This window comes from Crocodylus porosus, unplaced genomic scaffold (genome assembly GCF_001723895.1).
Source record: "Crocodylus porosus isolate Cpor-Errol unplaced genomic scaffold, CroPor_comp1, whole genome shotgun sequence".
Lineage (NCBI taxonomy): Eukaryota > Metazoa > Chordata > Crocodylia > Crocodylidae > Crocodylus > Crocodylus porosus.
In genome coordinates this window covers 1,262,922-1,287,618 of record NW_017728945.1, presented here as the reverse complement: position 1 = coordinate 1,287,618, position 24,697 = coordinate 1,262,922, and the positions used below count along the sequence as shown (strand labels likewise).

General features: G+C 56.8%; 1 protein-coding gene across 6 annotated transcripts in view; it reads left to right on the top strand.

The window, feature by feature from the left end:
* The window catches only part of CELF5 (CUGBP, Elav-like family member 5), a 45,822-nt gene that overhangs the window by 14,517 nt on the left and 6,608 nt on the right, over positions 1-24,697 (top strand). Inside the window, exons 3-6 of one of the 6 annotated variants that reach the window (XM_019550574.1) lie at positions 7,899-7,947; positions 17,229-17,357; positions 17,711-17,790; positions 18,835-18,981. In XM_019550574.1, the coding sequence (XP_019406119.1) occupies positions 7,899-7,947; positions 17,229-17,357; positions 17,711-17,790; positions 18,835-18,981 (405 nt within the window). Of the gene's footprint in view, positions 1-7,898; positions 7,951-17,228; positions 17,394-17,710; positions 17,791-18,834; positions 18,982-24,697 lie in introns of all 6 variants that reach the window. The other 5 variants (XM_019550572.1, XM_019550573.1, XM_019550570.1 and 2 more) reach the window with 5 other exon arrangements.

Sequence of the window (24,697 nt, the reverse complement as noted above, 5' to 3'; positions counted from 1 at the left end):
CAGTGATCACACGCCCAAGTTAAAGCCTCTCACTAAGTGAAATTTGAAGGAAAAGGAGCCAGCTTTTCAATATTTCGCAGAAACGCTTTGTGTCTCTTTTCATTTGCAGCCAGACAGTTGCAAATTGCATAAAATTGCTCCTGAAGAAGAAGAGGGGAAGGGGAGGGGGAAAGCGTGGCTCTCCTGGCAAGGTACAGTTACAGTTTTATTTCTTTGCAGAACAAAGCAGGGCCTTGCTGAAAGGTAGACAAGTAAGTGGCAGAAATTGGTATCGATCCGGACTGGGAACCAGGGCAGGTTTCAGAGCAGCAGTGGGGTTACAGAGACGTGGGGGAAACTCACGACCACAGCACGGATGAGGAATGTGGGGCCGGAAAATTACCTGGAGCCGCAAAGAGATCCCAGGCATGCACCAGGGGGTGAGAGGCAGCAGAGCCAGCCGCTGCAGATGGACACGAGGAGCCAGGCAGCGACGCAGCAGCAGTGCTGCAGGGCAGGGACAAGGGCTCGGCTTCACCCCTCCCTCCCGGTCTTACCCCACAGGGCGAGAGCAAAACTAGGCCTCTCTGTCAGGGCCACGATGCACCCAGCTTAGCAGAGATCCAGGAGGAGCTGGTGGCTTGGGGAAGGGGTGAGGAGCCGGTAACCTCTGGGGCTGGCGGGGATCAGTAGCTCCACAGCTGCCCCCCTCCATGCACGTCCTGCCGAGCTCCTTGGGGGTGGGAGGTGAGACTGGACTGCTGGGGGGTTCTGCAGATAATCCTGTCAACCTGGTGGCAGAGCAGAGGCGGTGGGAAGCCTGTGCTGCCTTCTGTCCCCATCCCTGGGCTCGGAGAGTTCAGACGCCAGGTGAGATGCATCAGCAGAAGGGCAGAGGATGCAGGGAGCGTGCTAGGGCAACCCCATGGCATGAGGACACTGGATCCAAGGCAGGTCCAGAGCGAGCAGGGATGGCCACCCCCTTCTCCACTGGCTGCACTGGTGACCTGGGCGCGGGGGGTGGCAGAGATACCTGGAGCGAAAGACGGACAGAAGCTCCCCTGCGCAGCCCGGAAGCCACGCATGCGCTCCACGCGGGCGCGTGAGCGGGAGCACCGGGGCCCGGCCCTCGCGGGTCCCCACGCGCTCACGCTTCCCCGCGGCACGGAGCGTAGGCGCGGCCCCCAGATGCCGGCAGCCTCGCGCCCACGCGTGCGAACGCGCCCCACGCGCGTTCCTCTCCAAAGACGCCCACGCTGCCAACCGCGGTGACACGCTTCCCAGCCGTGTGCTGCTGCCCAGCCTGGTGCATGCACACGCGGGTGCTGCGGCCCCCCGCCGTAGCGTGCACGTGCCAAGGTTGGACCCTGGCAGGGCATTTCCTATGGCCCAGGCTTTTATTTATTTATTTATTTTTATCCCCCCCCCCCCCCTTGTGTGTTGTTGTCACAGGAGGTTTTTTTCTATCTCTGTGTTTGCATTGCTCTGAACCAGAAGCTGCAGCAGCCTGGCTGTCAGGAAGTGAGCGGCACTGTTAGCGGTTGCCATGGGAACTGGGAGTTAATTAAGGCCTGTATGGAGAGCCCTGGGTGGAGAGGTCCCCATCACAGCCTAGTTCTGAGGCACACAACCACCGGCCTCCTGTTTCTCAACCACAAAAGAACATTAAATTAACAGAGACCCCTCTCTCCCCAATCACTGTAATTAAGTCGCAGTGGGGGCGGGGAAACCACGTAACAGGTGCGGCTGCATCTCCCAGCCCTTCCGGCTGAGCTCTTCGGAGAACGTCGGGTACCTCCGCCGAATTTCCTCGCGTGGCGCGGTCCTTGCAGAGAGAGCGGAGGTTTCTGTTCCCCCTCCCAGCCTTGGCAAAAGCCCCTCCTGCCCTCTTGCCCCAAAGCCGTCCGTGCCTGTCCCTGAGGCTGGGTATCTGGGCTCTGGACACTGATGCTTGATAGACCGGAGGAGCGAAGAGAGCTGGGGCTGGGCCAGTCATCCAGGCAGGAGCCCAGGGGGCTTTTGAATTTCCTGAATTAAAGCAAGGAATCGGTGCAGGTGACGGGCTCGTTCTTCATCAGCCGGCAGAGGGAAATGGGATGCCACGCGGGGCTAGCTTGGTTCCCGCCATCCGTCCCTGGCACATCTCGAAGGAGCATCCCCAGCTCTCTTTGGTGCCGCTAAGATAGGACGTGGGGGTGACTCCTGGCACCAAGTGTTGCACCTGTGAGACGTGGGCAATGGGTGGGTGGCTGCGGAGGGGGAGAGCTGAGAAACCTCCTGCAGGAAGCTGCTCTGCTGGGCATTTCATCAAAAAAACCAAAAAAACCCTTTCCTGCCTACCTGCAGGAGGCTCGGATGTGGAGGTAATACCTTGGCCCCAGATCTCCCATCACCCAGTGCCTCGCTGCTGTTGAGTGAGAGCCGGGGGCATGTCAGGCCCCAAAGTGGATGCAAGAGCCCTTCCCTGCCGCGGTGCTGCCAAGAGCGGGTGCTGACCCCAACAGCTCTTCTCCCCTTGATCCCCGTGGTGGGGGGTGACCTTCATACACTCCAAAAGTCAGAAGATAGGGGAGGATCCAGGCTGCTACCTCTGAAGACTCCAGCTGAGGTCAGGGGCCAAAAGGACTTTTCACCAAGGTATCAGGACCAGAAGAGCCTGGAGCAAAGGACCACCATCCCGGGTTGCATCTGAGACTGGGTGCTGCAGTGAGGGTTTGTCATCCCTGCTGAGATCTGGGTTTGGAGAATGTCCCAAACTTCAAATACCAGCAGCGCAGGAGATGTTGCGGGAGCTCAGGGGACTCAGGACACGGCTGATCTTGGACCTAGCACCCTTGAGTGATCTATTTTGGGTGCCCCAGGAGATGGTTCGAGAGAGGGTCTGGCTCCAGACCTCCTTGGGGCATCTTCCGGCCAAAGCTCGTTTGGCTGCGTCTTAACCAACTGCTTTCACTGAGCAGCACAGGCCATGCCAAGTCTTGATCTGCCAGTCCCCAAAGAGCAAGGCTCCCTTCTGGGCTGTCTCCTGCCAGTCGTCGTAGGATGGAACGAGGCCTGGTCGAGCAGCCAGAGCAGAAGGCGGGCGGCCAGGACTCCTGGGGTCTGTGGCTGGTTCTGCTGCAGGGTCCTGGGGCATGTCCCGTGCCTCAGGTGCCCCCTCTGTAAAATGGGGTAATGATACTTTCCTGTAGCATGAAGAGATGGGGCTGGGAGGGAACGTTGTTGAATACTCCTGGAGGGACCAGAGCAGAGCTCAGGGCTGAACTGGCAGCCTCGCTGATGGCTTCAGAGGAGGGGCCAAGGGCAGAATGATCTCCGCTCACACCCTTGGGGACAGTCAGGACGGATAAACCACGCTTGTGCCCTGCCCCTCCACCCTCCATCATAGAAATCACAGAAAATGTAGTTGGGCAGGGACCTCAGGAGATCACATCTAGTCCAACCCCCTGCTCCAAGGAGAACCAGCCCCAGCTACATTATCCCAGCCAAGGCTTTGTCTAGCCGGTTCTTAAAAACCTCCAAGGATGGAGAGCTTACAGCCAGGGCGCAGTTCTCTGGTGGCCCCACTGGAGCCACCTCCCAGGCAAGTGGGTTCCCAGCCTCGGGCATTTTGTTGGGCTGCGAAGCGGGGCTCTGGGCAGATGGGCAGGGTATTTTCCGCCAGCTAGGTGCGACCAAGCCACGCTGGCTGCTGGCCGGGTCTCCAAACGCTCTTCGTTCCTCCCGAAGCTGGTCTCCCAAGAGCCAGCACTCGCGGCGCGTGTGTGCCTGTGTGCAAGTGCATGCGCAAACACCCTTGTCTGCCTCTGACCCACTTAACGCTACCGGGTTACCCAGGTCGCACCAGAGGGGCCGTTCTACATCACTTATGCTTAATTAATAGAGAACAAGCCCTCCTGGGGCCTGGCTCCCTCCCTCCCTCCCACTCTGCAGCCCAGGGGTTTCCACCACGAAGGCACAGGAGGCAGGCAGGGATGGCTTCTGTCTCAGTGGTAGAAGGCAGCTTTGGGGGGCTGCTCACCCCCAAGAAAGCTCCAGGGGCAATGATGCCTTTGAGTGGCAAATGCTCAGCCTCTTGCTCGCTGCTGGGAACAAGATCCTTTGCATGCAGGCCCGTGCTCCAGGGGACTTTGGCAGGGTTTGCTCTTGGGCAGGCAGTGAGGGACCCCCGAGAGGACATCAGACCTCTTTGGAGTCAGTGGCCATTGTCCCACTGCTGTTGGGGGGACCAAGGTTTCACGCTGGGCATCTGCAATCCCAGCCAGTGAAGCAGCAGAGATGGCTCGGAGAGGCAGCTAAGTCCCTTCCCAAAGGAGCTTCCTGCATCACAAACCCAGAAAAGGGCACGTGCATGTGGGGAGCAGCTCAGATTGCCACTTATTCACCCACCGTGTAAAGGCCCCCGTCTGCCGCCCAGGCCTCCTTGCTGGGCAAGGATGCGCATCTTGAGAAAGGGTCGAGAGCAAAGAAAGTGAGGGTGATAGTGATTTGGAAGTGAAGCACCCACACTCACACCCATGCCTGTGAGATGGACCGAAGAGACCGATAGACAGAGCAATGTCCTGTACCTGGGAGCAAGCTAGCCGGCCATGGCAATGCCATCACTGCCTGCCAGTCATGCCAGGTAGGGCACTTGGCAAGGTGCCTTAGGGGAGTTTGCCAGGGGGTGCGGCCCTCGCTGGCCCAGGGGTATGTGTGAAATGTTAATGTGAGAGTCTTCAGAAATGAACAAATAGGTTAATTTTTAATGCTCATCTAAATAATTTAATGAGGAAAATCAAGCTCGGGCAGCCAGGCAGGCTCAGCCTCATAAATCATTAGCAGAAGTCCCCAGAGCGATGTGTGTATGTGTGTGCATGCACAGGACATGCATGTGCACAGGTGTGCGGCATGAGCATGTGGGCATACATCTGTGTGCCTGGGTGGTTCCTGCATTCATGCTCAGGTGTACATGTGGCATACCTGTGTGCTTCTCTGCATGCATGATGTCTGTACTGCCTGCGTGCATGGGCCTCTGCACCCAGTGGAGCATAAATGAACCTGGCTGCCCATATCCATGGGCCTTGGCATGTGCACATGGATGTTCCCCAACACAGCAGGACGCGGCAGCTGCAGAATGACAGAGCTTTTGTCCTCCTAGCTCTTGCCCTTCTCACTGGGTGGCCAAGTCACCCCCCAGCACTAGGCCTCGGTGTGTCTCTCTGTAAAATGGGGTTAGTGATGCTCACCCATCATTGCCAAAGGCTGTGATGAGAGTGCTAGGCTGAAGCGTGGGTTTTTCCTTTGATTGGCAGTGGTGGACCTCCCTACGGAGGCCCTGCTGTCTAGGTCTGCCAGGGGACTTCTGCCACGAATGTGGTGCATGCTGGAAGCATTAAGCTCTCTGGCTGCTCGAAGAGGCTCTCGGCCTTCTCCATCTCCACCCACGTCTCCTATCGCAGCGGAGGGGAAGCCAGGCTACCAGGTCCCCTCGTCACTGCTGCGCCACAGGACTGGGCTGGCTGGAGAGGATGGAAGCAGGAAGCGCGGCTGTTGCAACTCCCTAGAGCTTATGAGCGCCTGTGCAGAGGTGTGGGGGGGCCCCGTGTGTCCCGTGGTCAGGCTGGCTGTGGCTGCAGCCCTGTACCAGCAAAAGCAGGTGCCACCGGTGTCCCAGGCTGAGGATGAGACAAGCCTGTGGTCGCGTGGCAGTCGGCAGGGGATGGCGCGGCGGCTCCGAGGGGTCAGTCCATGCTTGCTCCATCACTGGCAGCTGGGGGTCTGACCTGCCTCTGGGGTCTGAGACATGGCCTGCCCGCCCCCGCCGGCACTGCGGAAGCCGTGGCCAGGGCTGGTTCGGGGGAGGCGCGCTGCCTTGCTGGACCCAGCGCGACATCCCTCCGGGATGTGCCTGGCAGGGAGAAGGGGGCTCGGACCACGGCTGACCGCGGTGGGTTGCTGGGAAGCTCTCCTGCCGGCCCCCCCCCGTTCTGCACAGATCATATCAAAACCATCTCTTTTGTGCACAGAGGAGGGAATGCCCCGAAGAGCCGGTTACCACGGCAACCACAAATGTCAGGTTCCATGTGGTGAATAACCGTTACCATGACGACAACTCCTTTTTACCCAAGGTGCCATGAGCTGGAGTGACAGGCGGATGGGGGCGGGGGATGGGCAGGGGCAGGAGGGTCTCAGGTGCCTAATTCCCCTGGGACCTGCATTCGGTGCTCCCCAATGTGATCCCCACCCAGATTTGCCCTGGGGTGGGGCAGTTGGAGCCTGCATCCCCGTCTGCTCATCTTCCCCACGGATGAAGCGGTGCCGCGGGGGCGTGGGTGCAGTGCCAGGTCAGGGGTGCGGACTGCAAACGGCAGGGGGGCCGGCGGGCTGAGTCCCGGCTGCCAGGGAGGGTCCGTGGCACTGCAGGGGGTGCGCTAGGACCATTCCTCTCCTGGCAGACCACGTGCCCCCTGCCATGAGGTCCCCCAGGGACCCAGGCGGCAGGGTTTGCCCCTGCTTGGCCCCCGGATCAGGGGAGCCTTGTGGGTCCCTGTGCAGGCTGGAGCAGGGAGGGTCTCCCAGAGGAGTGGGGCGGGCATACGGGGTTTTGCCCGCACTGGCCGCATGGCCTTCCCCCCTCCAGGGCTGGGACGCTGCCTTCTGGCAAGTCGCTCCGTCCCCCCCATGCAGCTGGGATCTCCCAGGCATGGCAGGGTCTGGCCTTCGGCATCTGTCTTTGCAGGCATAACTTCCACCACGTGCCTGCCATAGCCCCGTCCTGCCATGCCAGTGGTGCTGCTGGCACTTCAACCCGGAGGCTCCTGGCTAGAGGGTCTTGCCTCTCCGCTCAGGGTCAAACCTGTTGCTTTATTTGGGGTCAGGGAGGAATTTTACCCCCTAGTCAGATTGGTTTGGACTGAGGGGTTGCCTTCCTCTGGAGCAGGGGGCACAGCCCTCTACCTGGGATCTCTTGAGCATCTATTAACACTCTTTCACAGAAGCAGAGCATTGACTGCCCTGGGCCTCCTGCTTTACCTGTGGCAGGGTTGGGTGTGATGTCTTATGCTGTCTTGGGGTGGACTGTAGTTTTATGAAGAGTTGAGGTGATGGACTGTATGGGATTGGACTAGACATGACCTCTGGAGGGTCCCTTCCAGCCCCACTTCTCTAGGATGACCTGGTTTCCTTTTGACTGTGCTTGAAAGCCCCTGAACTCTCACCAAAGCCCAGCTCCTGCACACCTTGCAGTGGCTCAAGGCTGTGGGAGCTGGAAAGGAGCCAGACACAGGCAGGATTAGGTCTCACGGTTACACTAATCGGCCTCATGCCCCTCTGACAAGGCCAGGACTCCCAGTTTTGTGCTCCGAGGGCGGAGGATGCATTGCTTATGGAATCAGCTTCAGTCGGACAGAGGGTCTAAGAGATGCTGCAGAGGTGACCAATGCTCCTAACTCCTCTAGGTCCTGTGCGATGATCCCTTTCCGATGGTCTCCAGTCCCAGGTCTTGATGCTCGCAGGGACCGTAGCCACAGAAGGCCACACGACTCCATTAAGTAATTGGCCTGCAGAGGTGATGGCAGGGCTTCCCCAAGACCCCAGGAGTGTGCTCTAGCTCCCAGCTGTGCTCCCCCTTCCAGCTTCCAAGTCTGCAAGGATGGAGCATTTGCTTCTGGACTCAGAGTCTCCTGCAAAGTGCCCAGTCTCCACTTGGGCAGGCACGTGCTCTGCATGACCACAGTAGGGAGTGACGAGCACTGGATGCCCCAGAGATGATCTTGCCCTCCCCAGGACATCTGGCCACCCTGCTATGATGAGTGTTCATTGCCCAAGAGGGGTGAGGGCATGGTTGGGCAGAAGGGCTATGGGATAGGTTCCTGGGGCCTTATACAGCTATGCAGGGGGCAGTGAGCCCTGGTCTTACGGTGTCTCTCCCATTGCAGATGGCGCGCCCGATCCAGGTGAAGCCGGCGGACAGCGAGAGCCGTGGAGGTAGTTGTCATCTCTCCTTGTTCCCCCTCCCTGTGGGTTTGCTGGCGTGGGGAGCTCCCGGTGCCTGCTAGGGGCACTGGCCTGGCCTGCCTGGGCTCCCTGCCCTGGCACCATGGGCTCTGCATTGTGGTGAAACACTCTCCCCAGGTACCTGAGGCTCAGCCAGTCTAGATGCACTAGTGTTGGCCCCGGGGAGGGGCGACCGTGCTTTGAAACGGAGGTGGACATCTATGCTGGGGGCCTAGGCTGCAAAGAAAAGCAGGGAACTGGATGCATGCACCCATCAACTCTCACCCACTTCTGCAAGCTTACACCCAAATGTTGGGCCTCCACACTGCCTTGGGGTGTGTAGCTTCTGCTCTCTTCCCTGTCCAGGCAGCTATCTCCCTGCCTGGCACTGCCCAGTCTGAACTGCGTGTCCCCGCCTGCCCTGCACCGCACCTGCCAGTTAGGAAGATCCCCAGCTCCTGTTGCCTCCCCTAATGCCCACTCCCTTGATTTTTGCATTGACCCCTTTTCCAGCCCTGCTAAGGGTAAAGTCTCCTCTCTGCAGCAGCGGAGAGGGGATGCTCTGGTGCGGTGTCGAGCTGCTACGGAGGCACTGGAAGCCTTGCTGGCTTTTGTGTGCCAGCAGCTGCATGGATGAGGCAGGCTGAGCTGGGGCATGCGGGGATCTGTGTTTGTTCACACCGGAGATCGCACCAGTGGCAGACGGGGGATGTGTGACCCTGGGCGCTGCCCACGAGCCCATCCCATGTGTTGCTCTTCCTGATCCAGCTGGCGCGTTCCTTCCCGCATCTCTCCTGCCTGCTCTTCATGGCTTGCTGCTGCCTTCTCAAGCAGTTTGGGGGAGGTGATGTTGTGGGAGGCTGTTTTCCTCTGTTTGGTGGCACATCCCAGGTACCGCGCTGAGGCTGTGATGGTTCCACAACTTTGCTTTTAATTGCCGGTGATTATTTCCTGGCATTTTGCTTGTCCTGATACTCAAGTTCTGCGCTAGCAGGAACCAAGCAAGTTCAGTGTTCAGGAGCATTTACTCCATTTACCATATTTTCTTGCATGCAGCACACACTCCCACACCCCTCAAAGCTGCTGGAAATTGTCGTGTGTTTTACATGCAAGAAATATGGTAAGAACAGTTTCATCATTTTTTAGGGGCCGGAAGGGACCTTGCAGGTCATCGGGCCCAGCCCCCCTGCACTTGGGCAGGAAAGACTGCCGGGGTTGGATGACCCTAGCAAGATAGACATCAAGATGCTTTTTGAAGATCAGGGTGGATGACTGTACTCCTTCTGGGGGGAGCCTGTTCCAAACCCTCGGTATTCAACTTGTAAAGAAGCGGGGTGTTTCTGCCTGGAGGGTCAAATGTAAAAGAAAATCTTGCAGGGAGAAACACAATGAGCTCTGCTCTACTTTACTACAAGGAAAGCCCTTTTCCCCTTCGTTCTGCTTTTCATAGCCAAGGTGCATATTAGATTTCAGGGCATGTTGTATGTGAAAAACTATGGTAGTGGCTGGTTTTTCCAGGTATGCGGTGGTTAGATGCCCAGCACCTGTTAGGTTGTGAGAGCCTAACTCCCTTGGGCTGCTTTGGGGGAATCCCTGCTGTCATGCCTCTGGGAAACAAAGACAGGATTTTCAAAAGCCGGGTACACCTTTGTTTGGCGCCACCAGTCACTAGGCAGCTTCTGAAAATCCTGTCCCAGGCTAGTAACAGGCATGGATTCTGATCCCAAAGAAACTTCCTTATTTTTTAAGCATGGTGGACTTGAGGATTTGTTCCCTCAAACGTAGGTCAGAGACCCCTCATGCACTTAGGCAGATGTGTAATGGCACTGCCAACCAGCACCGCAGCATATGCTGCTGTACTCTCATAGACAGGCTCCCCAAAGCATCTGTGTGCAAGATGCATGGGGATGTGTGAACACATGCGTGCCTGCATTCACCAGTACCATACACACACACGCCAGACAAAAAGGGCAAGCTGCGATCCATTTATTAAGCCCTCCAGCTCTGTTATATATCGGCATATAGGATATCACTGTACATTAATTCCCTGCCGTAATGGAAGCACTTTGGAAGGGGGAAAAGCTCTCTTTTCCAGCCTGTATCGTATACCTGAGCTAGCAAACCTCCACGGATGGAGGCAGCCTCCAAGCCATATGCTGAAGCCCTGGAGAAGGTGGAGTTCATACTTCGCCAGCCCTTCCCCTCGAGCTGCCCAAGGTCTCTGCCAGCGAAGGACAGCAAGGCACTTAGCAGGGAGGAAAACCAATAGTGATCGCAAATCGTGCAACCCCGATTGGATCCATCTGCACCCCGAATCTGCAATCTGATGTCTGTACACCCCCTGTCCAGGCAGGGGTTAAGTCCCATGGGTCTGGCGTCCAGCTGCAGGATCGGGGCCTGCGGGATGCATCTGGGCTGGGTGATGCCCTGCTTGGGACAGGGACCGTACGTCTGCAGAAGCACCGCGGACACAGCAGCGGCTGATGAAATAATAATCATAATTAACATCCTCCTTTGCCCCTTGGAGAGTCAGGAGAGCCGTGCTACTGATTAGCTGTCGCATCGCCTTTGCGGCTGCCGGCAGGGAGCAGTTCTTGCCAGGGGATGGGACAGCACAGCAGTCTGGCATTTCACAAGGGGCTCCATCGACTTCAGTAAAACCAGTTTTCTCAGGTCCATCAGAAGGAGAAAGACCATCTCAGTCAGGCTGTTAATTATGGTTATCTCTGCACCCCTCCCTCCCAACATATACCAAAATGAACTTTATTATATTTAAAATAGCAAGGCTTTTCTTCATTATTGATCATTAGGCTCTTACCCATCTGGAGAAACTTCCGTCCCCAAACGTCTCTGCCTGCCAGAGCTAGGAAAAAGGAGTCGCACACATACACTCAAAAAAAAAAAGCATTTAAAACACATTTGCCCCTCTTCCTGCCCAGCAAAAAGGTGAAAAAATGACATTCTTTTTTCACCCATGCATGGGAAAATTCAACAAAAGTTTTTGCTGTATTTTTTTTTAATGCAACTTGATTTTTTTCAGCTGAAAGAGTTTTTTTCTATATTCCATTTTTTGTCCTGGCCAAAAAAAAAAAAAAAAGATCCAATGAGGGGAGAAAAAATTACCCAACTGGCTTTTATTTTTCCAAGCAGACGCCTCAAGAAGGTCACCAATAGTTTCCTATGGTGGATGTTTTAAGCCATTTGGAGGGGGAATTTGAAGAAATCTGGGTTTTCTAGGCCTTTGTATTTGATTTGAATACTCCCCCCCCACTATATCTGTCCTGTGCATCGCCACTGAAATGCACCCACTTCTGGGGGCTTGGAGCAAGGCATCCTGTTGTTTTTTTGCTGGGACAAGAAGAAATCAGTACTGAGGCCTGTGAGAAAGGAGAGTTGGAGCTGAAGCCTGTGCATGCAAGGCTGCCAGAGAGGGAAAGTACTGGCTCACACTCAGCACCACACGCATCTATCCTGCCAGGTTTCCATGGCACTCCTGTGGCTATTTAAGTCTGAGTCCAGTCTCCACTGACGTACCATTGGGGAGCAGCCTTGGGCTAAATAAATACCTCCCCCGAATCGTGATCGCAGGACTGCCCCGGGCCATCTGCAATCCCTAGCACCTGATGCTGCCTGTGACCCAGAGCGGGCAAAACTGGTGCAAAGCCCGTTTCCCAGTATAACGAAACTGGAGTGTGGGTATGCATTCCGCCCATCTTCCCAGCCGCCCTGGCCTTGCTAAAGGTAGTTTCACTCCTCCTGATGCTCGCTCTGGTTTCCGCCTGGTATTTGCATCTCGATAGCAGCGTTCACCCTGCAGGACCCAGGAAGGTTTGGTTCTGGGCTGGTTTGCCCCCTCCCAGGCTGCACCCAGAAAAGCCAAGGGAGGGGGACCTCCCCCACCCAATTCCTTCCCCTCGCTGCATTGACACCATGGATTGTCCTTCCTGTCTGGAAATGATGGTGCGGGAGTGAGCAAGTGGACGGTGCGGGCTCCCCCTGCTCCCAGCACGGTGCGGCTCCCATCTGCTGCACCTGCTCCCAGCCTGGAGGCGGCAGGAGGAAGTTGGGTGCTATGATTTCCCCATCGGGGCCGAAGCAGAAGAGTCTGCAGGGAGTATGAATGCAGGATCTGGACCTACACGCTCTACCGTGAAGCTGAGCCAGCCCGGTCCTCACAGCTCGTGATCCCAGCCCACTCCCACCTCCCACTGACTGGACAGTCGCAATCTGTGTTTCCAGCCACCAAGTCTCGGATGGATGCAACGTCCCAGTGTGTTTGCTTGATGGGCTCTGCGCAGCCCCAAGGAAGTCCAGCCACCAGCAACAAGGCTGGAACAGCAGCCCCTGGAAATACCCTGCACCGTACAAGAGCCTGGGTAAGGAGAAGAGGCGAGCACTGAGCACTACAGGGACTGGGCTCCATCTGGCTTGATTATTTTCTTCCTCAGCTTCAGGGTAGAGCGAGCATCTTGCATTTTCATAGCAACTTCCAGCCAGCAGCCCAATATACTGGGATCCGTTCACTCGCCCTGGAAATGCAGCCGGTGCTGGGGTGGAACGTAGCACAACAGCCGCACCAGGTTTTGTGGAAGGGCAGCTTTGGGACCCAGCAGTGTAAGCTCTTGCTGCTTCTTCATCCTGTGGCTGCGTCCCACCTCTTTGCTTTTCTGCGGGGAGGTGAGCGCCGAGCGCCCTCTTGCTGTTTGGGCTAGGTCCGACAGGCAGGTGCAGCCAGCTCTGGGTTAGAACAGCCCTGTGCACCTTCTCCCACCCACCCTGTGGTCTGTCTACAGGGGTCTGGCAGTCCTGTGAAGGAAGCGAGTCGCAGGCAAGCAGTGGTAGCCGGCATCAGGCAGGTTTCTTATCATCACGGAAACTCGGGAATGCCTTGGTGGGGTCCCCCCGACCCTGGGTCGCTCACAGCCTCAGGGGACCAGGTGTGCCATCGCTGACCCATTCCACCTCCCAGCTGCATACAGCCCTTGGCCCACTTATTTTTGACTCCGAGGCCTCTTCCCACCTCCGCTGCGTGCGAGGTGCAGCCGTGCCTCGGAAATGATTCATGTCGCCGGTTCGGAGCTGAGGCAGCAGGGAATGGGGACGTAAGCTCTTGCCCCGTTTGCTGCCCTCCCTCTCGCCCAACAACCCCAGTGCCAGCAGGGCAAGGAGAACCACGCTCCCCACGTGCACGTGGCAGGAGGTGGGCGCATGAATTGGGTCAGGAGCCTCGTGGTGGCCTGTGCCAGGAGCTCCTGGGTGTGGGGCTCAGGGGATGCCTCAGACTGGGACCAGGCCTCTGTGGTGCTTGGTGCTGTGCATACCTACACTGCCTGCACCCCCAGTGACGGGACTGGCTTGTTGGCATCACGGTGCTGCTCTCCGAGGTGCGAAACAAACCCAATCCCCCTCTTCAAGCAGATTGGTTATTAGCACTGAGGACAGGAATGAATCGCAGGGGCTCCTTCCCCCTCGTCGGCTGTGAACCAGACTTGGTGGTGGGGCAGCTCGTGGCTGCAGGTCCCCTCCGGCCACGGGGGTCTTTCCCCCGCGCAGCATGCGGCCCTCCTCCTGCTCCCAGCCTGGGGTGGAAGGAGCCTGCTGGGTTTCCCATGAGCCACGGCTGCTCTGAGCCGGCAGCAATAGCTCTCCCGAGCCCATTAGCATTGTATTAGCGCCGAGGAAGTGCCCAGAGATGTACTGTGGGAAGCATCCCGGGCAGAGCGGCTGTGCCAGGCAGGGGCTGGCCTCCCTCCCCTGGCTGCCAACAGCTGGCTGCCCAGATGACCTAGTTCTGGTGGGCCGCGCGTGTCCGCGTCCCTGCCTCTTTCTCCAATGGATGAACTGCTCATCCTGAAGCCCCCCTCCGCCGTTCTTCATCATTGCTCCGTCAGGGATCTGCTTCCTGCCTGGACCCTCCTTCCCCAGCCCCCCCTCGCCTGGGTGCAAGTGACAGTCTGCCGGAGCCCGGGTTTCCATGGGAACACCTCTCCAACAGTCGGGAGAAGAGACAATTTTTGTGGTGGCTGGACTGCATGGGGAATTGCCAATCGGAGCTGGAGGGACTGGGGGACCTGCATCTCCCCTTCCAGCAGCTGGCCGACATGGGATTCGGCGCCAGGGGCTTTGCGCCCCGCCCCCCCAGCACCCACCAAGGGGTCCAGGGGCTGCAGACCCCCCTGTCCCTGGTGGGGGAAGAAGGAAGAGGCTTGGGGGCAGAGAAAAGCAAGAGCAAACCATCTTGCCAAGAAAAATGCAATGGAGAATATGAGCCTGGCGTTTTGGAGCCAGGGGTGGCTTTGATTCCCAAGATAGTTTTAATCAAAGAGACCCCATCAATGCAAAAACCCTCCAAACGATCACCTTTCGTTGTAAACAGGGAGACATTTGGGTGTGGGGCGGGGTATTTGAAACCTCTCCCTAGTTTGTGAGCTGGATACTGCTTGGTGGAAATGACGGTATACTTTCCCTCGGGGCTGTCTTTGCTATATTGCCAGTGCCCAGATTTCATCATGAATTAAGACCCTCCCCCTCCCCCCCCCCCAAAAAAAAAAAAAAAAGTATTCACAAATGAATAGATGGTGAAATCTTTTCTTTTTTTTTTAATACCCTCCGGTGCTTGACTCTTCATGTTTTCAAGGTTTTCTGTGCAACTGGCAGAGCTAGAAAGGAAAGGCAGGATGGAAGGGGAGATGCTCATGCAAGCACCCAGATTGCAGAGGAAAACCCCAAATATCCCAAAGTTTGTGATCTCATTGCCATAGCTGCCAGCACGGTGCATCGTTTTCATGGGGTTTTATCCCCCAGAGTGACAAGGGAGACATGTCATGGTCGTGAAGCCCCAAAAACTCTCCAGAGAAGTCAGAGTCGGATGGAAAATCTGCAGTTCTTTGCAGCCGCTTCCTAAAGCTGGCTGGATTTCACGGTGGTGGCGTTCCCCTTGAACAATACTTCGCATGGAAACTAGTGGCCTCACAGTCCCATCATTTGTGCAGAGGACTGAGCTCCTGCTCACCGTTGCAGGCAGACTTTTTACCTAACAAGGGGCAAGTCAACAGTGCAATGATTTATCTGGCATCACCATGCAATGCCCCGCCCTCCCCAAAAATCCCTCGTGCAAAACTAGTTCAAACTGCCAATCTTTTTTGCTAGGTTTAGGCCCTGAAAAGATTCTTCCTTTCCCAAGTGTTTCTCTGGCCCCTTCTCACCCCCTCGGGGCAAGAAGACTCGCTTTGCGGCTGCAGGCCGGGGTCGGATGGCATCCGACAGCTCAGCTTAAAGGGATTCCTTCAGGTCAATTTGACCTTTGAGTTGAGTTTTGTTCAAGGATCAGATTTTTGTTTCCAGTGTCAAGGATTGATAGAATGACTTCCCTGATTTATTTCCTGCCTGTGTCAACCCAGTCCAGATGCTGCTTTAAAGCAGCATCTGGCCATGTTGGCAACCCTGGCGCTGCTGCATTTCCTTAATATCCCAGTCCTTTCTATTCATGTCATCATCTTGCCTTGGTATTTCTTCTCCCCCAGACCCTCTCTCAGTCTTGCCCACCTGTTTTCTGTCTAGGGCAGTAGGGGGCTTCATTGCCATGTGTCTGCACAGCACCAAGGCCTGGGGGTCTGATTTTCCCAGGCCTTGCCCTACCCCAGATAACCAGCAATCGAGCACAGTGGGATGGACCGGCTGCTCCATGGGGCAACAGCCACGTTCCTTGTTACTTTTCAGATGCACAGAGGATTGGAGATGGTGACAAGTGTTTAAATGTGCACAGTTTTAATAACCTGGAGAATCGGGACCAGTGCCAGCCAGGATAGGGGCACAGTCTCCGGGGGCTGACACGAGCACGCATCAGGGGTAACTCACTGGGGAAGATGCATCTCAGCCCCGTGGGTTTGAACCCTTTTGATGTGGCGGGTCAGATGAGCAGCATGTTGCCAGGGAATCACTCAGCCTGGCAAACCCATGTGGGTGCCACTGGAGCACGTGTGTGCAGGCGTGTCTTTGTGGGCGCTGGCCTGCCCGTCTGTGTGCATACGCTGCGGCAGCGCAGCGGCGCCCATGCGCTGGCCGGCCGTGTGCCGGGAGTGCGTATCTCTCTGGCTGCACGTCTCTCTCATCCCCCTCTTCCTCTCCCCGCTCCCCTTGCTGCATGCAAGCGTGGCTCGGAGGGCATGCGCAGTGGCTGGAGTCGCAGCATGAAGGCATAGCATGTGTGTATGGGTATGTGTGTAAGCACTGTCCCCTCCCCCATGCACACACGTGCCAGCTGGCCTGCCCTTGTGCCTCACGTGTGGGTGCCCCCTGCACATGTCCCCCTGCGTGGCACACGGCTCGGTGGGTTACCTGGCTGGGGAGCAGGGAGAGAGGGTGGGCGCTGCCTGCAGTGCGCAGGCTGCCCCCCAGCCCCCTGTGCCGCTGTCGCTCGCAGACCTGTTGGTTTTCAGGTCACCGCACTCCTCGCTGTTCTCCCTGCCGCCCGTCACATTCGATTGGCTCTGCGAGATGCCGGCCCCCCTGATCCTGTCACTAGCAATAAGGAATCCTCCCTCGCTGGGCCTGCCGGACCCCATCCTGACGCACCCGGTCCCCACGGGGCACTTCTCCTGTGCCTACGTGTAGGGGAACAGGGGCGGGTGGCACATTTTCTTGGCATGGCCCTCTAAAGGAGGCAGGACTGGGCTGTAGCGCTGTACACGTGACTAGTTTTGTCCAGCAATATAGGGAGGCTGGGTCCCACCTCTGAGAAGAGAGTAGGGTGTAGTGGGTAGAGCAGCTGTGAGCTCAGGTTAGGCACGCATGGATGGAGAGGAGAAGCCCAAGGCCTTAACATAGTGTTGCTTGCACCCAGGCAGCTGTGCACACATACGATTCAGCTGTGCACTGCCAGGCTGGCACGTGGAAGTGTGACATGTGGGCCCCCGATTCCTCGGGGGGGTAAAACTGCCAGGGGTGGGGCAGGGCTGTGCCCCTTCAAGGAGCCATCATGTGTCTGCAGCACCGAGGCAGCTCAGCTGGCATGCCCCCGTGTCTGTGGCCAAGCCCTCTGGCTCGTACCGCTGGCCATGGGAGGCCGCGACGTAGAAGCCAGGACGCCGGGGTTACTTCCCTGTCCCTCCGGCGGGAGCTATTCCAGGAGCCTCTGTGGGGCAGTGCCAGGGATGCGTTTTGGCCCTGGCAGAGGAACTGACAAGCGGGGCGCGTTCGAGATCGGGCTCCCCAGCCCTCAGGCTTCAGGCTGCGCATCTTGCAGCAGGTTGATGTTTCCATGTTTCCTGTAGGGGACAGGAAGCTCTTTGTGGGGATGCTGAACAAGCAGCAGTCCGAGGACGACGTGCTCCGGCTCTTCGAGCCCTTCGGGGTCATCGACGAGTGCACGGTGCTGCGGGGACCCGACGGCAACAGCAAAGGTGCGGGTTCGCGGGTGTCTCACGCCTGTCCCACAGGTAGGACTATCCCGCACTGGGAGCACAAGGCAACGGGTCTTCATCCCCGATCTTGTGGCTGGGAGCATGCGCCAGATGGAGGTGTATCCTGGGGTGGGATGGGAAAGGATGGGATGAGACATCTGCTGCAGAGAGGGAATGTGCCAGGCTGAGCAGAGAAGGACCTGAGCACAAAAACCCAGACCTGGGATACGTTTGCTGGCGGGGCTGGGAGGGCTCCCCTCGACTCACACCAAGATGCAGACTCTGACCCTACCCTGCACTCACCTCCCAACTGCCCCCTTGCTCTGCTCTCACCTGCTCCTCTGTCTTTCCAGGCTGCGCCTTTGTGAAGTTCTCATCTCACACCGAAGCCCAGGCAGCAATCCACGCTCTCCACGGCAGCCAGACCATGCCTGTGAGTATGAGGCCGCAGGGCCCCATCCCTGTTACAGTGACTGCTCTCCATCCACCTGCAGCTGAGACTTGCCACCATCACTCAGCCTCCATGCGCTCTGTCCCAGGGGGGCTGAAACGGGGCGGGGTGCGTGTGTAGTATTTCTCTGCCTGTGCATCTTGTTGTTCGCTCCCTGTACATCCTTGCCATCTGTCACCTGGCTGCTCGTGTTCATGGGTTGTTTCCGGCAGGGGGTACGACTGTGAGTGTGCATGGGGAGGACATGTATGTTCTTCCGGTCTGTCTAGATGCACATAGTTGTGCGTGCAAGTGCCTTCCAGCAGCCTGTGGTTATGGCTGTGTGTATCTGCGTCCAGATTGGAGGGGTCAGTGCAATTGTGAGCCTCCTGGGATAGAGCACAGCTGTTTGCGCAATGCTTGCTCACCTGTGCATGCAAGTGCAAGGCCTGGTGTCTGCGTGCGTGTGCCCATCTGTCACCAGGGGCCAGTGTGCATGCATGTGTGTGTGCAACAGGCGGGAGGGAGAATATTCTGGGAGATGGCGTGCGTGGGCGCAAACACATTGTGGAAGCTCGTGGGCGGGAAAGCACAGCTGGGCCCCGGGTGAGCTGAGCTGTCACCGCGCCCGGGGGGGGGTGCATTCTGCGCCGGTGTCACCTGGCTTGCCGCGGGCGGTGGGCGGGAGTGCGCGTTGCTATGGCAGTGGGCAGGCTGGGACGCAGCACACGTATGTAACCACTCTGCAGCAGACACACTCCTGGGGAAGGGTGTGCCCTGGTGTCCTCGTGAGTGTGCAATGTGGCCTGTACCTCCCTGCTGCTGCCCTCGCTCTGCCTGGCTCCGCCATCCGTAGCTGGATGCACTGTCTCCTCCACCCAGCCCGGTGCAGAGGGGGTGCACTGGTCCCGATCTCACCTGGGGCACTTCCATCTCGCTCACCCTCTGCCTCTCCTCCTCCTGCGCTGCCTCTCCTGCCTTCCTCCACCCTCACTACTGTGCTCTCTCTCCCTCCCGGTCTCCTCTGTCCCCTCTCTCTGTGCATAGGGTGCTTCTTCCAGTCTAGTGGTGAAGTTTGCTGACACAGATAAAGAGAGGACCCTGCGGCGGATGCAGCAAATGGTGGGGCAGCTGGGGATTTTCACTCCTTCGCTCACCTTGCCCTTCAGCCCGTACAGCGCGTACGCGCAGGCTGTGAGTATCGCGAGGGCCTATCGCCACGCTGCAGAGACCGGGGCGGGCGCCCACCCTGCCGGCTCCCGCGGTGGGCACGTTCAGGGTCTGGGAACGGTTCCCAGGATCCTGGTTTCAGTCACAAGTGTTTGCTGCTGGCTGGGGTTGGCCCTGGCATGTTTCTGTTGTGGGCAGGGCCCAGGAGAGACTGGCACCACAGTGCGTTTCTCCAGTGCTGGATGTAGCTCGCGGCCAGGTGACTGTATCTGTCTGGCCTCCGGGCCAGGTCTGGGAGTGCCAGCTTGAAGCTTGCTCAGCCCGTTTCCTCCTGCCAAATCCAGCTAAGGAGGGAACGAGCTGCTTTGGAGTGGCCCCGAGCACACTCACACTTGAGACCCCGAGCCTAGGAGCGGTGCCGGCATTCAGGCTTTGGCAGCTACGGTGCCTCGAGTTGGTGCCCAGGGAGTGGGCTGCACACTTGAACCAGTGGTGCTCTTGAGCTTGGCAGATGGACCCTGGGAGTCCTCGCACCCAGGTGTCTTTCCCCACGTTGGTTGTGCACCAATGGGAGCTGCCATGCCTGGGATGCATCCTGCAGAACCACAGCCTTCCCCATGGTGGGATGATGCCCCTGTAGCCAGCACTGCCTTCCTGGCAAGGATGCACAGGTGCTTGTCTCTCAGTGAGCTAGGAGCCACAGCCCCCCAGATTTCTTTCCCAGCTTCTGCCATGATGTGCTCCAGCCTCTAGCACAGCCTGTTTCTCTTGGAGCTGGCGTGGCCTGCTGCGATAAGGTGGGGCCTCAGACCTAGGAGAACGGTCCTGGTTCTGCTAGAGGTCTCTCGTCTTGTGAGACACAGACTCAGGGCCTGTTTTGGACTGCCAGATCCTGCAGTGCAGACTCAAGCTGCTCAACTGGAACCTTATAGTCCAGGAGTGGTGCATTGGCCGTGGTATTATTCCAGTGGCATCTGGGCCACAGACAGAGGCAGGAGTCCAAGTAACCTGGTCTGGTCTTGGGAGGGCAGTAGAAAATGGTGTCTCTCATTCCCCGTCAGGCATTTGCATCATTAGGCCACCCGGATGCCAAGTGCAAAATGAAAGTCTAGGGGAGGCTAAGGGACAGGGTCAAGGCCATGCAGAGAGTCTGTGGCAAAGCAAGGAATGGACCCTGGATCTCTCTAAATCCCCAGACTGCCACCTTGACCAATGGGGCTGTCCCTCCCCCCTGCCCATGTGGAGCCCAACCTGGGAGCACTGGTACCTGGGGCAGCCTTCGTGACCTCCCCCCATGTTGGGGAAGGACATTGCATGGGTTTGGAGGGAGGAAGAGCTGCAGAACCCAGCCAGCTCTGGCGCTGAATAGGGAAGCTGCTCCAAAGGTGTGGAGCAGGGCGGGAGGAGTATTCCCAACCTGATGGAGGCGGCAGGACACAACAGAGGGACCGGGCATGCCAGTCAGCTGGGACGTAAACAGGAGCAGTTGGCAGGACCATCCTTGTGAAGAGTGATGCTAGGATCTTCACTGTTCAGGAAGAGCTACCAGGTGGTTGAATACAGGTCCCCGGCCACCACCAGCTGTGACTCGGGTGGGAGCGTCTGTGGAAATGGGGACCCACACGGCTCTCCCTGAGGCTCGAGGTTTCCTGCAGGCTGTCCCAGCCTCTGCTGCCTGTGCCTGATCGTGCTCAGAGCTGCCACACTGCCTGGGGTGGTGCCGCTGGGAGCAGTGGGTGACCTCAGATGCTCCTGTTCCAGGCTAGCATCTTTCTCCTGGTACAGGCAGGGGCAGCAGGGGAAAGGGCATGATTGGTGCTGATGTGGGAAGTGCCGGAGACCTCACACAGAGAGACCAGAGCCATTTGTACGTGCCTAGCACGTGCAAACATGGATGCAACGCTCCAAAAAAAACACATCAAGCACCTTACAGGTCCTGCCCCTCTTTCATCTTCAGAGACCTGTTAGTGCTGGAAAACGCGATGGGACCTCCCTGGACCCACCAGCTCAGGCAAGGTAGAGCCAGCTTGGCACCATGACTCTGCTTCCTACTCGCTCAGCTGTCTGCTCACCTACGGCCACAGAGCCGGCAGTCCTGAGCACCCACAGCGCTCCTGGGGTTTGTAGGCACTCAGCGCCATGGAACATTGGCACTGCTTTCTTCTCTAAATCATTCTTTCCTGCCCTTTGCTGTGTCTCTCGAGGTGGCCTCGTCTCCTCTTGGTCTCCAGCCTGTTCCTTCCCCACTCCTCCTCCTCGGCTTCACCTGGCCTTTCCCTTGACTCCAGACTTGGCCTCTTCTTCCCTCTTGGCTTTTCCCTTGGTTTCTCCCCTTTTCTGCCTGTTAACACTGGAACTGCCTCATGATTTGAATTGTGGACCTTTTCCTTCAGAGACCTTGGGCTTGTCAAAATCCTGGGTTTCTTCTCTCCCAGGAGCTGGGCTCCTGACTGGTTCCTACTCATGGCCTAGGTGTGACCCAGCCTTCTACTATTCACTTAGTTCTGTGGTTGTGGAAGACAGTGCGTGAAGGAGAGGTTTCCTAGCAAAAGCCATTTTAAAACTATGCCAAATATTAACCCCAAGAGCCAGTGGGACATCCAGAGTCAGGCATGTGCTCGGTCAGTGCCCAGCCAGCCCCTGAAGTGCTCAGATGTTCCTGCAGTGAAGCACTGAAGGGGAAGACTTGGCCCTCATGGGATGAGGAGATGCAGTCCCTAGAAGGATAGCAAGTGATGGCATCTCATGGACCTGAGGAGCCTTATTTTCATAGACATTAGAGCTTGAAGGGACCTCAGAAGATCATCGAGTGCAGCCCCCAGTGCATTCACATCTTACCAAGCTGTTGGTCTTTCACCAGCCTCTTGTTTTACTGCTTCTCCAGGCCAAGGCAAGCATGCGAGACATGGTCATGATGTTGAGGATTATCCCAGGCATCAGAAGGAAAAGGAAAAGGAAATGGTGACTGAACAGAGAAACCAGAGCCATTTGTACATGCCTAGCACATGCAAGCATGGATGCGACGGTCCAAAATAAACAAGTTTAAATTTTATAAACCTATTTAACTTAATTAGGATTAAACCCCATGCTGTGTATAGGTGCCCCAGGAGTGGGCAGCATCTTCCACAGACTGCACCATCCACAGCCCTGGGTTTGCTACTGTCATGACAGAAGTTATAATTGAGAGAGGCTGTCTAACAGAAAACTGAGGAAGTTGGGAATTGGCAAACGGTCCCTGAGTTAAGAAGCGTTTAGTTAGTTACAGACAAAGGGTCTGCTGAGGTTGCCTACTGCTCCACAGTAAAACCTATTGTTTAGTTCTTTGCACTTCACCGAACCTGGAGATCACGGCAGATACCGCTCTTGTTTTTCCCCCCGATGGGCTTGCCCCAGGCCCAGGATTTTCCTGCGAGCTCTGCAGTGCAGGAGCTGTCAGGCCTTGACCAGGCCCAGAGAGCCATGCTGTGGTCTTTCCTAGAGAGCTCTGTGTCTGGGCCCGGGTGAGGTAGCTGCAGGGCAGGAGTTAACAGGCCTCAAGGCACATCTGGCCAGACTTGGGCTAAGAGATTTTGGCAGCGAGGGAGTTGTGTTAGTCCGGTGACATTAAGCTGCCCTCCAACCTCCTGCTAACATGCATCCACCATAAATAAGTGTCATGGGCCCTGTAAATCAGAGCAGATAAAAATGGACTCTTTTATTAAAATTAAAAGCAAGTTTATTTTATTCAAATTGGACTTTGATTAAAATGAAACACCTTTTTTTTTTAAACAAGCCTATTTAAAGGTCAATGTGACATGCCAGCAACTTACATGAGGGCCTGACTTTCCTACCATCTATTAAAATAATTTAAATGACATTTAAAAAAAGAAAGAAAATCAAGTGGTGTCTTTCTGCTGCCAAAGCCTTAAAGAAAGCCAACACTTTGAACAGGAAGGATATTACTGGCTAAGCCCCCACTTTACTGACATGCAAAAACCAGATTTTGAGGGAATATTTGAGTTGCTTGAATTTATTCAGTGACTTTGGGCCAATGACTGGTTCATACAGATTTAAGAAATCAAGCGGGAGTTGATAAAAGCAGGAAAACGTGCTTTCATCTTCCAGTTCGTCAACAAAAGCAAGGATGAGGTCTGTGAGGATGAGGTCTACTAGGTCTAGCATCTCGAAGGGCGGCCCAACCAGAAACAATGAGGCCAATTCACTGACCATATATAATAACTGAAATACTTCCTTTGGCACCCTCTCCTCGTTTGCTTCTGTTTCCGGCCTGTTTTATGACCGTTGCATTTAACAAATCAGAACAAGATAAAACTGCCGCTTCCATGCATTTTTTTCCGATCAAATGCAAATTTCCCTCAAAATGCCACCCGGCAAAATCCTGGGTTAAAAATAGAAAGGAACCATCTCGTCCGCAAAGACACGCATCGTTCCTCATTTCCTAATGTAATAAGGAAACCTGGAGTGAGCGTATGTTAGGATCCAGAATGGCTTAGATAAATGTGTCTCCATGCTGGTTTGCAGAAGGCAACATGCGCGTCGTGAGCGGGCGTCGCTGACTTGCAAGCAGACGGTGCCTGACCAGCAAGAATTGCCCTTTCCCGAGGAAAAGGGCTCCGAAGCACGAGATTTAAGTCCCTGCTTTGAATCGAGGTTCGCTGCTTGCCGATCTACATGAGAGATTAAATTGCTTGGATTTTGAGCAGTCCAGCCTGGTGTGCAGCCCCCAGTGGCGGCCGGTGGGTGCTTCTGGGGACGGGAATTTTCTGCCTGGAAGCCGAGCGACGTCGTCTCTCACATCTCATGTCCCAGGAGTGACGATGGTGAAAGTGGCTCTCGCCCTGCCCTGCTGAGCTGGATTCTGCCCCAAGCGTGCCTTGCTGATGTCCATTTAAAGAGACAGCGATGCCAGAGGCTCTCGATTTCAGGGATTTCTCCCTGGCATCAGCCCAGGGAGATAGCGGGGTGCATAGAAGCCAGCAGCTCCTTCTCCTGGGGCGCAGCACCAGGCCTCTGCAGGTATCCTGGTTTCTCCAGGGGGAAGGGTTGTGGGTGCAGCATTCACAGAGAAGGGGCATCCTTTGTTGAAGCAGTAGGATGCAGGCAGGCCCTGGGGGTCTCTCTCTGGCACCCAGTATGGGCTGCCAGGGGTCTCCCCTTGGTGTCTGTCGCCCTCCCAGCGAATTCTGCACCATTTCCTCCCTCTCGTTCTTGCCCGCGAACGGTGATGGCATCAAACACTCCCGCAGGGCTTATAAAGGGGCCGGGGAGCATCGTGGCCAGGAATAACCTCTATGGCGCCGTGCGCACTAGGATTTGCATAATCCAATCTCATGCTTCGGAGCACCCTGGCGAGGGCCGCGGGGGTCAGGAAGGAATTTGCTCCCCAGTTCCCTGAGCCTCATCCATGCCGTCTTGCTAGCCAGGTGCAAGGGGGTTTGCCTTCCACCCAAGCACCGGGTCACTGCCTGGGGGCAGGATCCAGACCCCAAGGCACCGTTCCCCTGCTGCTGTGCGACGGGTGCTCAGGCCCGGGGAGCCGCGCTGTGTTTTTAGCGCACTGGCAAGAACACGGGCTGCGTGTTTCCAAGTGAAAGCAGAAGGCGTTGCAGGGGGCAGCCCTGCTGAGCTGACTTCTGCCTTGCAGACACCACTGCAGGGGGACAAGCCCCTTCCTCTGCTGGGGCAGACTCTGAAGCCCACCCCTCTGGGTCCATTGCAGGGGCTGGCTCCCCAGCTGTGC